The following is a 14,016-nucleotide window of genomic DNA, read 5'->3' as shown; positions in this document are numbered from 1 at the left end:
AGTCATCAGGTTGGGTATACCAGATACCAGTGTATCTGCGGAGTGTAAACTGTAGAACAAACCGCAATGGTAAAGAAACCCATCGTAGTTCACACTTGACATTGGCTGCATCCCAAATGGCTCCATATACCCTTTACAGTGCACTACATTTAACCAAAAGGAGCAGACTATATAGGGAATAGGGTACCATTTGGGATGCAAGCATTGTATAAAGTACATAATTTACAGATCATAAATAAACACTTGTGTTAGGGGGGGGGTTCAATAAATTAAATGCACGGATTCCAAATGTTCCGAGAGGGAATTCCGGGGAGTGAGTTCCGGGGAGGGAGTTCCGGGGAGGGAGTTCCGGGGAGTGAGTTCCGGGGAGTGAGTTCCGGGGAGTGAGTTCCGGGGAGGGAGTTCCGGGGAGGGAGTTCCGGGGAGGGAGTTCCGGGGAGGGAGTACCGAGGAGAGAGTTCCGAGGAGGGAGTTCCGGGGAGGGAGTTCCGGGGAGGGAGTTCCGGGGAGAGAGTTCCGGGAGGGAGTTCCGGGGAGGGAGTTCCGGGAGGGAGTTCTGCAAGGCGATCATCATCCCAGAGTTCTACTACTCCAGCCCCAGGGTGAAGTTGATTCCGTGGACTATTCCGATGATTATGGGTTGCCAGGCAACAAGATATCTCAGCCAATCCAAGAGCTGCCCGTACAGGACATGTGTTCTCTCCCATCTGGGGGAGGAGGGGGAGTAGGCGTTAAGGAGCAATTGGTACATCCATTTGTGGAATTCCAAATTAATTATATACAGTGATTGATTCTTGAAGAATACAACTTATAAACAGGGCTCTGGTCGCACATGAGACTAAAAAGGTTTGTTTGTTATGTAGACCAGGCTCGTTAGATAACGTCATTGCTGGTTATGTAGACCAGGCTCGTTAGATAACGTCATTGCTGGTTATGTAGACCAGGCTCGTTAGATAACGTCATTGCTGGTTATGTAGACCAGGCTCGTTAGATAACGTCATTGCTGGTTATGTAGACCAGGCTCGTTAGATAACGTCATTGCTGGTTATGTAGACCAGGCTCGTTAGATAACGTCATTGCTGGTTATGTAGACCAGGCTCGTTAGATAACGTCATTGCTGGTGTCATTGCTGGTTATGTAGACCAGGCTCGTTAGATAACGTCATTGCTGGTGTCATTCCTGGTTATGTAGACCAGGCTCGTTAGATAACGTCATTGCTGGTGTCATTGCTGGTTATGTAGACCAGGCTCGTTAGATAACGTCATTGCTGGTTATGTAGACCAGGCTCGTTAGGTAACGTCATTGCTGGTTATGTAGACCAGGCTCGTTAGATAACGTCATTGCTGGTTATGTAGACCAGGCTCGTTAGATAACGTCATTGCTGGTGTCATTCCTGGTTATGTAGACGAGGCTCGTTAGATAACGTCATTGCTGGTGTCATTGCTGGTTATGTAGACCAGGCTCGTTAGGTAACGTCATTGCTGGTTATGTAGACCAGGCTCGTTAGATAACGTCATTGCTGGTTATGTAGACCAGGCTCGTTAGATAACGTCATTGCTGGTGTCATTCCTGGTTATGTAGACCAGGCTCGTTAGATAACGTCATTGCTGGTGTCATTGCTGGTTATGTAGACCAGGCTCGTTAGATAACGTCATTGCTGGTGTCATTGCTGGTTATGTAGACCAGGCTCGTTAGATAACGTCATTGCTGGTGTCATTGCTGGTTATGTAGACCAGGCTCGTTAGATAACGTCATTGCTGGTGTCATTGCTGGTTATGTAGACCAGGCTCGTTAGGTAACGTCATTGCTGGTTATGTAGACCAGGCTCGTTAGGTAACGTCATTGCTGGTTATGTAGACCAGGCTCGTTAGGTAACGTCATTGCTGGTTATGTAGACCAGGCTCGTTAGATAACGTCATTGCTGGTTATGTAGGTAGCTCTCTTTTGATAAAGCCAGGGTCACTTGTATTGTCTCTTCATTATTGAATTGAAATGGTATGGGGGAAAAACCCCAATGGAAGTTATGAAAACACTTAGTTTAAAATATCTACATAAATTCAGCAAGTGCATTCTTCTCATATGACTCTGTCGACTCCTGACCTACTAATTAAACACTTCCTCTGGCATCTCATCCGTACATCTGCCTGTAGCTATTGAACTCAACTCATTCTACGTCGTCAAGGTAACAACCAATGACAATTAGGAACGATAGGACACGTTCTTTTAACGGTGCTGCAATATTTTGTATGGTGCACCTTGGGGGGGGGGGACCAAATCAACATGCACGCGATGGGAGGGCGGACGCACGCATGTAAGCGAGCGGTCAGCACGCAAGCGAGTGGTCAGCATGTTAGCGAGTGGTCAGCATGTAAGCGAGTGGTCAGCATGTTAGCGAGCGGTCAGCACGCAAGCGAGTGGTCAGCATGTAAGCGAGTGGTCAGCATGTTAGCGAGCGGTCAGCACGTAAGCGAGTGGTCAGCATGTTAGCGAGCGGTCAGCACGTAAGCGAGTGGTCAGCATGTTAGCGAGCGGTCAGCACGTAAGCGAGTGGTCAGCATGTTAGCGAGCGGTCAGCACGCAAGCGAGTGGTCAGCATGTAAGCGAGTGGTCAGCATGTTAGCGAGCGGTCAGCACGTAAGCGAGTGGTCAGCATGTTAGCGAGCGGTCAGCACGCAAGCGAGTGGTCAGCATGTAAGCGAGTGGTCAGCATGTTAGCGAGCGGTCAGCACGCAAGCGAGTGGTCAGCATGTTAGCGAGTGGTCAGCATGTAAGCGAGTGGTCAGCATGTTAGCGAGCGGTCAGCACGCAAGCGAGTGGTCAGCATGTTAGCGAGTGGTCAGCATGTAAGCGAGCGGTCAGCACGTAAGCGAGTGGTCAGCATGTAAGCGAGTGGTCAGCATGTAAGCGAGTGGTCAGCATGTTAGCGAGCGGTCAGCACGCAAGCGAGTGGTCAGCACGTAAGCGAGTGGTCAGCATGTTAGCGAGTGGTCAGCACGCAAGCGAGTGGTCAGCACGTAAGCGAGTGGTCAGCACGTAAGCGAGTGGTCAGCACGTAAGCGAGTGGTCAGCATGTAAGCGAGTGGTCAGCATGTAAGCGAGTGGTCAGCATGTAAGCGAGTGGTCAGCATGTTAGCTAGTGGTCAGCATGTTAGCGAGCGGTCAGCATGTTAGGGAGTGGTCAGCATGTTAGCGAGTGGTCAGCATGTTAGCTAGCGGTCAGCATGTTAGCTAGCGGTCAGCACGTAAGCGAGCGGTCAGCACGTAAGCGAGTGGTCAGCACGTTAGCTAGCGGTCAGCATGTTAGCTAGCGGTCAGCATGTTAGCGAGCGGTCAGCATGTTAGCGAGTGGTCAGCATGTTAGCGAGTGGTCAGCATGTTAGCTAGCGGTCAGAATGTTAGCGAGTGGTCAGCATGTTAGCTAGTGGTCAGCATGTTAGCTAGTGGTCAGCATGTTAGCGAGTGGTCAGCATGTAAGCGAGTGGTCAGCATGTTAGCGAGCGGTCAGCATGTTAGCGAGTGGTCAGCATGTTAGCGAGTGGTCAGCATGTTAGCTAGCGGTCAGCATGTTAGCGAGTGGTCAGCATGTTAGCTAGTGGTCAGCATGTTAGCTAGTGGTCAGCATGTTAGCGAGTGGTCAGCATGTAAGCGAGTGGTCAGCATGTTAGCTAGCGGTCAGCATGTTAGCTAGTGGTCAGCATGTTAGCTAGCGGTCAGCATGTTAGCGAGCGGTCAGCATGTTAGCGAGCGGTCAGCATGTTAGCCTGCTTTACTCCATTGTTTGTAAACAATGTATGATTGTAAAGAAACACTGAATAGCCTCAAAACATGGTTAAAACTATAACAATTATTATAAACAACCACTGACCATCCATCAGATCAAAATTATAGTTTTATACATGTTTTACAGCATTTTTTTTACAATTATACCGAACAAAAAATATTAAAAAACACAACATGCAACAATTTCAAAGGTCAATAAGAATAAGTGTGTGTGTAAGATATGCTCTCAGATTCAGCCAATCCCGGTGTTCTGTGGCTCTCGCCTCTGCCAATGAAAGGATACGGATTGTTCATCATCCTCTTCAAGTCGACCTTCTCGTTGCAGTACGGACACGTCTGCTTCTTACCCACAATGCACCAGCCACGGATACAGAACTCGTGGAATCTGGAGGCAGAGTTGGCGTTAAAGAATCCACAACAACAAGACTAGCGTAAAATGATTAGCATTTCACACGGGAAATCATGGGACAGTTAGCCTCCATGCTAACACTCGCTGAGCATCTTCAGTTGCAGGTTTGGGATCAATTCCAGTAAATTCAAGATCGAAAAATACAGGTTAAGACAACATAATAATTCCATGAGGCAGCGTTAGAAAATGAACACATTAATTGGACGGTCGCAGTGGGCTAATTCTACAGGATTAGTATTGAAAACGTGACTAGCAGTCAGGGACTCAATAACGTGGTTGTAGATAATTAGAAAAACATTGAAATGGCTTATGCTATGGGTTTTCTGAGAAGTTAACAAAAAAAAAACATCTCTTTGATTGTGTTTATTTTCCACTTTGACGGTGAACTTTCTGTACTGCTAATATTCAATATCAGTCGTTTTAGCTCCAGCGCTAGTCCAACAAATTTGTTTATTTTCAAACTCTTTATTATTACGTTGTCTTAACCTTTATTATCTTCAACCTAGAGTAAATTCAGGAAGTTAACTGACATTCCGTTTTTATGGGAATCGATTTGGTGCAGTAATTAAGGGAAGAGTAGGGCACTATATAGGAAAACGGGCGCCATTTACAGAGAGAGAGGGGAGAGAGGAGAAGTAGAGAGAGGAAGGGAGATGGGGAGTATAGAGAGAGGAGGGGAAGGGGGAGTAGAGAGGAGGGGAAGAGAGAGGAGGGAGTATAGAGAGGGGAGGGGGAGGAGAAGTAGAGAGGAGGGGAAGAGAGAGGAGGGAGTATAGAGAGGGGAGGGGGAGGAGAAGTAGAGAGGAGGGGAAAGAGAGGAGAGAGTATAGCGAGAGGAGGGGGGAGAAGTAGAGAGGAGGGGAAGAGAGAGGAGGGAGTATAGAGAGGGGAGGGGAGAAGTAGAGAGGAGGGGAAGAGAGAGGAGGGAGTATAGAGAGGGGAGGGGAGGAGAAGTAGAGAGGAGGGGAAAGAGAGGAGGGAGTATAGAGAGGGGAGGGGAGGAGAAGTAGAGAGGAGGGGAAAGAGAGGAGGGAGTATAGAGAGGAGGGGGAGGAGAAGTAGAGAGGAGGGGAAAGAGAGAGGAGGGAGTATAGAGAGGAGGGGAAAGAGGAGAGGGGAAAGAGAGAGGAGGGGAAAGAGAGAGGAGGCAGTATAGAGAGGAGGGGGAGGAGAAGTAGAGAGGAGGGGAAAGAGAGAGTATAGAGAGAGGAGAGGGGAGAAGTAGAGAGGAGGGGAAAGAGAGAGGGGGAGTATAGAGAGAGGAGGGGGAGGAGAAGTAGAGAGGAGGGGAAAGAGAGAGTATAGAGAGAGGGGAGGGGAGAAGTAGAGAGGAGGGGAAAGAGAGAGTATAGAGAGAGGGGAGGGGAGAAGTAGAGAGGAGGGGAAAGAGAGAGGGGGAGTATAGAGAGAGGAGGGGGAGGAGAAGTAGAGAGGAGGGGAAAGAGAGAGGGGGAGTATAGAGAGAGGAGGGGGAGGAGAAGTAGAGAGGAGGGGAAAGAGGAGAGGGGAAAGAGAGAGGAGGGGAAAGAGAGAGGAGGCAGTATAGAGAGGAGGGGGAGGAGAAGTAGAGAGGAGGGGAAAGAGAGAGTATAGAGAGAGGAGAGGGGAGAAGTAGAGAGGAGGGGAAAGAGAGAGGGGGAGTATAGAGAGAGGAGGGGGAGGAGAAGTAGAGAGGAGGGGAAAGAGAGAGTATAGAGAGAGGGGAGGGGAGAAGTAGAGAGGAGGGGAAAGAGAGAGGGGGAGTATAGAGAGAGGAGGGGGAGGAGAAGTAGAGAGGAGGGGAAAGAGAGAGGGGGAGTATAGAGAGAGGAGGGGGTGGAGAAGTAGAGAGGAGGGGAAAGAGAGAGTATAGAGAGAGGGGAGGGGAGAAGTAGAGAGGAGGGGAAAGAGAGAGGGGGAGTATAGAGAGAGGAAGGGGAGGAGAAGTAGAGAGGAGGGGAAAGAGAGAGGGGGAGTATAGAGAGAGGAGGGGGAGGAGAAGTAGAGAGGAGGGGAAAGAGGAGAGGGGAAAGAGAGAGGAGGGGAAAGAGAGAGGAGGCAGTATAGAGAGGAGGGGGAGGAGAAGTAGAGAGGAGGGGAAAGAGAGAGTATAGAGAGGGGAGGGGAGAAGTAGAGAGGAGGGGAAAGAGAGAGGGGGAGTATAGAGAGAGGAGGGGGAGGAGAAGTAGAGAGGAGGGGAAAGAGAGAGTATAGAGAGAGGAGGGGGAGGAGAAGTAGAGAGGAGGGGAAAGAGGAGAGGGGAAAGAGAGAGGAGGGGAAAGAGAGAGGAGGCAGTATAGAGAGGAGGGGGAGGAGAAGTAGAGAGGAGGGGAAAGAGAGAGGGGGAGTATAGAGAGAGAGGAGGGAGTGTGACATAACATATAGGATAGGAGAGCTGATCTTATATAATCCAAACAGTGCAGTGAGGATAGTAGGCTTGGGCGGTATCCACGGTATTACCGGCATAGCACACAAGGGGGCGCTAGAAACGCAAGAAAATCCCATTGGGCTTCCAATACCAGAATGCTAACAAAATTAGCACAAACTAATAGGGATATCACAGACGCTGTTAGCTAAATGCTAACGAGCGAAAACAAAAAATAAACGAATTGCAAAGACAGGCAAATCCAGCTCAAAGTTATACAAGTGTAGCTAGGAGCTACCGAATGTCATTAACGGTGTGTGTGGACATTTACAAGCGAACCTGAACGAGAGAACGAACAAATGAACAAAGTTGCGATGCTTGTTTTTCTGAAGGAAGAGCTGCATGTGTACACGGAGCAGATGGGAGAACAGAGAAGAAACAAACGCTATCAGGGAAAACATGGCAGCTGTACAGAACTCATCCAAAGCTCTTTGACTTCTGGCAGAAAGCCATTAGAAGATATCTGAGGGCAAACATTTAGCAGTGGATTACATTTAGTAGTGGATTACATTTAGTAGTGAATTACATTTAGTAGTGGATTACATTTAGTAGTGGATTACATTTAGTAGTGAATTACATTTAGTAGTGAATTATAAATGTGGATTACATTTAGTAGTGGATTACATTTAGTAGTGGATTACATTTAGTAGTGGATTACATTTAGTAGTGGATTACATTTAGTAGTGAATTACATTTAGTAGTGAATTATAAATGTGGATTACATTTAGTAGTGGATTACATTTAGTAGTGGATTACATTTAGTAGTGGATTACATTTAGTAGTGGATTACATTTAGTAGTGAATTACATACAAGTGTAACTTCATCACCTCATGTGCGTCGCACAACAGAGACTCTCCCATAGATACAGAACACTGTGGATTCACCTGCTCCTGCTTTCTAGCATTGTGCTATTTACAAAACTAACACGTGACTGGCTCAACTGTTCTGGGGAACTATGGTACGTTTCATAATTAAAAAAATAATGTGACAGGTGAAACGAAGAACGCAATCGGCTTTATCTCCTAAGGTATTGCACAAAAAAAAGCTACAAAATATTTAAAAGTATTGAAAATCTTCAAATAATTAGTTTCAACGGTATTGACAGTATTGAAAAACCATCCCAGCTTTTTCCAAATCCCCCAGTACACGGAATATATGGTATACTGCCCAAGCCTAGTGGATAGGATACATGTGGTTACAGGAGAGTTGGTAGGTATCTTCTATAATCCCCTCCTCATCCACGTCTACGAGGATCTTCTGACCACACACCGCACAGATATCATCTGTCAAGCTCCTGGACGGCATTCCTCCCATGTTATAGTACTGCAACAACAACAACACATTATATTCCTGCAACAACAACAACATGTTATAGTACTAAAACAACAACAACAACAACATGTTATAGTACAGCAATAACAACATGTTATAGTACAGCAACAACATGTTATAGTACAGCAACAACATGTTATAGTACAGCAACATGTTATAGTACAGCAACAACAACATGTTATAGTACAGCAACAACAACATGTTATAGTACAGCAAAAACAACACGTTATAGTACAGCAACAACATGTTATAGTACAGCAACAACACGTTATAGTACAGCAACAACAACAACATGTTATAGTACAGAAACAACATGTTATAGTACTGCAACAACAACAACAACAACATGTTATAGTACAGCAACAACAACATGTTATAGTACAGCAACAACAACATGTTATAGTACAGCAACAACAACATGTTATAGTACAGCAACAACATGTTATAGTACAGCAACAACAACATGTTATAGTACAGCAACAACAACATGTTATAGTACAGCAACAACAACAACATGTTATAGTACTGCAAAAACAACAACATGTTATAGTACAGCAACAACATGTTATAGTACAGCAACAACAACATGTTATAGTACAGCAACAACAACATGTTATAGTACAGCAACAACAACATGTTATAGTACAGCAACAACAACAACATGTTATAGTACTGCAACAACAACAACAACATGTTATAGTACAGCAACAACAACATGTTATAGTACAGCAACAACAACATGTTATAGTACAGCAACAACATGTTACAGTACAGCAACAACAACAACACCATGTTATAGTACAGCAACAACAACAATATGTTATAGTACTGCAACAACAACAACATGTTATAGTACTGCAACAACATGTTATAGTACAGCAACAACAACATGTTATAGTACTGCAACAACAACAACATGTTATAGTACAGCAACAACATGTTATAGTACAACAACAACAACACGTTATAGTACTTCAACAACAACAACTAAACATTATAGTACTGCAACAACACCAACTACACGTTATAGTACTGCAACAACACCAACTACACGTTATAGTACTGCAACAACACCAACTACACGTTATAGTACTGCAACAACAACAACTACACGTTATAGTACTGCAACAACAACAACTACACGTTATAGTACTTCAACAACAACAACTACACGTTATAGTACTTCAACAACAACACGTTATAGTACTTCAACAACAACACGTTATAGTACAGCAACAACAACACGTTATAGTACAGCAACAACAACATGTTATAGTACAGCAACAACAACACGTTATAGTACTGCAACAACAATATGTTATAGTACTGCAACAACAACACGTTATAGTACAGCAACAACAACATGTTATAGTACAGCAACAACAACATGTTATAGTACAGCAACAACAACACGTTATAGTACTGCAACAACAATATGTTATAGTACTGCAACAACAACATGTTATAGTACAGCAACAACAACATGTTATAGTACAGCAACAACAACAACATGTTATAGTACTGCAACAACAACAACATGTTATAGTACAACAACAACATATTATAGTACTGCAACAACAACAACATGTTATAGTACAGCAACAACAACACGTTATAGTACTGCAACAACAACATGTTATAGTACAACAACAACAACAACACATTATAGTACTGCAACAACAACAACACGTTATAGTACAGCAACAACAACATGTTATAGTACAGCAGCAACAACAACATGTTTTAGTACAACAACAACAACAACACATTATAGTACAGCAACAACAACAACACGTTATAGTACAGCAACAACAACATGTTATAGTACAGCAGCAACAACAACATGTTTTAGTACAACAACAACAACAAAACGTTATAGTACAGCAACAACAACATGTTATAGTACAGCAACAACAACATGTTATAGTACTGCAACAACACCAACTACACGTTATAGTACTGCAACAACACCAACTACACGTTATAGTACTGCAACAACAACAACTACACGTTATAGTACTGCAACAACAACAACTACACGTTATAGTACTGCAACAACAACATGTTATAGTACAGCAACAACAACATGTTATAGTACAACAACAACAACATGTTATAGTACAACAACAACAACAACACGTTACAGTACAGCAACAACAACATGTTATAGTACTGCAACAACAACAACACGTTATAGTACAGCAACAACAACATGTTATAGTACTGCAACAACAACAACACGTTATAGTACTGCAACAACAACATGTTATAGTACAGCAACAACAACATGTTATAGTACAGCAACAACAACATGTTATAGTACAGCAACAACAACAACATGTTATAGTACTGCAACAACAACAACATGTTATAGTACAACAACAACATATTATAGTACTGCAACAACAACAACATGTTATAGTACAGCAACAACAACACGTTATAGTACTGCAACAACAACATGTTATAGTACAACAACAACAACAACACATTATAGTACAGCAACAACAACAACACGTTATAGTACAGCAACAACAACATGTTATAGTACAGCAGCAACAACAACATGTTTTAGTACAACAACAACAACAACACATTATAGTACAGCAACAACAACAACACGTTATAGTACTGCAACAACATGTTATAGTACAACAACAACAACAACACATTATAGTACTGCAACAACAACATGTTATAGTACAGCAACAACAACATGTTATAGTACAGCAACAACAACATGTTATAGTACAGCAACAACAACATGTTATAGTACAGCAGCAACAACAACATGTTTTAGTACAACAACAACAACAACACGTTATAGTACAGCAACAACAACATGTTATAGTACAGCAACAACAACAACACGTTATAGTACAGCAACAACAACAACACGTTATAGTACAGCAACAACAACATGTTATAGTACAGCAACAACAACAACATGTTATAGTACAGCAACAACAACATGTTATAGTACAGCAACAACAACATGTTATAGTACAGCAACAACAACATGTTATAGTACAGCAACAACAACATGTTATAGTACAGCAACAACAACATGTTATAGTACAACAACAACAACAACACGTTATAGTACAGCAACAACAACATGTTATAGTACAACAACAACAACAACAACACATTATAGTACTGCAACAACAACAACACGTTATAGTACAGCAACAACAACATGTTATAGTACTGCAGCAACAACAACATGTTATAGTACAGCAGCAACAACATGTTATAGTACAGCAGCAACAACATGTTATAGTACAGCAACAACAACACGTTATAGTACAGCAACAACAACGTAATGTACACAGCTCAAAAAAATAAACACTTAAACAACACAATGTAACTCCAAGTCAATGACACTTCTGTGAAATCTAACTATCCACTTAGGAAACAACACTGATTGACAATAAATTTCACATGCTGTTGTGTAAATGGAATAGACAACAGGTGGAAATTATAGGCATTTAGCAAGACACCCCCAATAAAGGAGTGTAAACTACGTCCCGTAGGAGGTTTGAGTAAAACAAATGGATAAAAACACTCGGCCACTCTTGAACGAGTTTGTAGAAATTATATATATTTTCAAATAACTGCCCTTTTTCTGGCCCGCAGATTGATTTTTGACAAAGTAGGACCCCCCCCCCCCCCCCCCCCCGCAAAAAAAAAATATATATGTATATATATATGTGCGGGGCTCCGTTGGCTCCTGATTTGGTCGTCGGGCCAAAAACTCTCCCTACCCCTGGACTACATAGTAGTACAACAACAATTACATCAACAGATATTGTATGTGAAACACTGCATACGTGTAGTACTCACCCCTATAGTTGATGCATACGTGTAGTACTCACCCCTATAGTTGATGCATACGTGTAGTACTCACCCCTATAGTTGATGCATACGTGTAGTACTCACCCCTATAGTTGAGGCCATGTAGTCGGAGCAGATTTCAGCAAAGTCCCGTCCCATCACTCCATAGTACAGACCATAGAACAGCATGATAACGCCCACATCCATGGAGTCCTCAGCCTTGATCCTACAACACAACACATCCATAGAGCCCTCAGCCCTGATCCTACAACACAACACATCTATAGAGTCCTCAGCCTTGATCCCACAACACATCCATGGAGCCCTCAGCCTTGATCCCACAACACATCTATAGAGTCCTCAGCCTTGATCCCACAACACATCCATGGAGTCCTCAGCCTTGATCCTAATAACACATCCATAGAGCCCTCAGCCTTGATCCGACAACACAACACATCCATAGAGCCCTCAGCCTTGATCCCAATAACACATCCATAGAGCCCTCAGCCTTGATCCCAATAACACATCCATAGAGCCCTCAGCATTGATCCTACAACACATCCATAGAGCCCTCAGCCTTGATCCCAATAACACATCCATAGAGCCCTCAGCCCTGATCCCAATAACACATCCATAAAGCCCTCAGCCCTGATCCTAATAACACATCCATAGAGCCCTCAGCCCTGATCCTAATAACACATCCATAGAGCCCTCAGCCTTGATCCCAATAACACATCCATAGAGCCCTCAGCCTTGATCCTAATAACACATCCATAGAGCCCTCAGCCTTGATCCCAATAACACATCCATAGAGCCCTCAGCCTTGATCCCAATAACACATCCATAGAGCCCTCAGCCTTGATCCTACAACACAGAGCCCTCAGCCCTGATCCTAATAACACATCCATAGAGCCCTCAGCCTTGATCCTACAACACATCCATAGAGCCCTCAGCCTTGATCCTACATCACAACACATACAGCCCTCAGCCCTGATCCTAATAACACATCCATAGAGCCCTCAGCCTTGATCCTACAACACATAGAGCCCTCAGCCTTGATCCTAATAACACATCCATAGAGCCCTCAGCCTTGATCCTACAACACATCCATAGAGCCCTCAGCCTTGATCCTACATCACAACACACAGAGCCCTCAGCCCTGATCCTAATAACACATCCATAGAGCCCTCAGCCTTGATCCTACAACACATCCATAGAGCCCTCAGCCTTGATCCTACATCACAACACATAGAGCCCTCAGCCTTGATCCTAATAACACATCCATAGAGCCCTCAGCCTTGATCCTAATAACACATCCATAGAGCCCTCAGCCTTGATCCTAATAACACATCCATAGAGCCCTCAGCCTTGATCCGACAACACATCCATAGAGCCCTCAGCCTTGATCCGACAACACATCCATAGAGCCCTCAGCCTTGATCCGACAACACATCCATAGAGTGTGATGTAGTAGGGAGTTGTAGTTTCTCTAGAGATAAATCACATACAGCCTGAACTGTGTGATGTAGTAGGGAGTTGTAGTTTCTCTAGAGATAAACCACATCCAGCCTGAACTGTGTGATGTAGTAGGGAGTTGTAGTTTCTCTAGAGATAAACCACATCCAGCCTGAACTGTGTGATGTAGTAGGGAGTTGTAGTTTCTCTAGAGATAAACCACATCCAGCCTGAACTGTGTGATGTAGTAGGGAGTTGTAGTTTCTCTAGAGATAAATCACATCCAGCCTGAACTGTGTGATGTAGTAGGGAGTTGTAGTTTCTTTAGAGATAAATCACATCCAGCCTGAACTGTGTGATGTAGTAGGGAGTTGTAGTTTCTCTAGAGATAAATCAGATCCAGCCTGAACTGTGAGATGTAGTAGGGAGTTGTAGTTTCCAACAGGCCAATATTCTACATAGTATAGCGCAGAAATCGTGGTCATTAACTACAACGACCATAATCCATTGCGCAGCTACTTGTCTGGTCTGAGGTGAGATCCTTTTTTTTAAATTTTTTTTTAACCTTTATTTAACTTGGCAAGTCAATTAAGAACAAATTATTATTTTCAATGACGGCCTAGGAACACTGGGTTAACGACAGATTTGTACCTTGTCAGCTCGGGGATTCGAACTTGCAACCTTTCGGTTACTAGTCCAACGCTCTAACCACTAGGCTACCCTGCCGTCCTGAGGTGATACAGAGAGCAGCTGTTGCCTAGCAACATCGCTACCTGAAAATACATAATCTAAGAGATT

At 43.8% G+C, this 14,016-nt stretch overlaps 1 protein-coding gene across 1 annotated transcript in view; it reads right to left on the bottom strand.

The window, feature by feature from the left end:
• Positions 1 to 481: 481 nt before the first annotated feature.
• The window catches only part of LOC139379515 (ring finger protein 175), a 29,382-nt gene continuing 15,847 nt past the window's right edge, over positions 482 to 14,016 (bottom strand). The window contains exons 6-9 of the mRNA XM_071122334.1: positions 11,869 to 11,989; positions 7,784 to 7,917; positions 4,064 to 4,165; positions 482 to 707 (exon numbers count right to left, since the gene is read on the bottom strand). Coding sequence (XP_070978435.1) covers positions 587 to 707; positions 4,064 to 4,165; positions 7,784 to 7,917; positions 11,869 to 11,989 — 478 coding nt within the window. The 3' untranslated portion in view covers positions 482 to 586. The remainder of the gene's footprint in view (positions 708 to 4,063; positions 4,166 to 7,783; positions 7,918 to 11,868; positions 11,990 to 14,016) is intronic.

The sequence above is a fragment of the Oncorhynchus clarkii genome, chromosome 21 (assembly GCF_045791955.1).
Source record: "Oncorhynchus clarkii lewisi isolate Uvic-CL-2024 chromosome 21, UVic_Ocla_1.0, whole genome shotgun sequence".
Lineage (NCBI taxonomy): Eukaryota > Metazoa > Chordata > Actinopteri > Salmoniformes > Salmonidae > Oncorhynchus > Oncorhynchus clarkii.
This window is presented reverse-complemented; position numbering and strand designations above follow the sequence as displayed.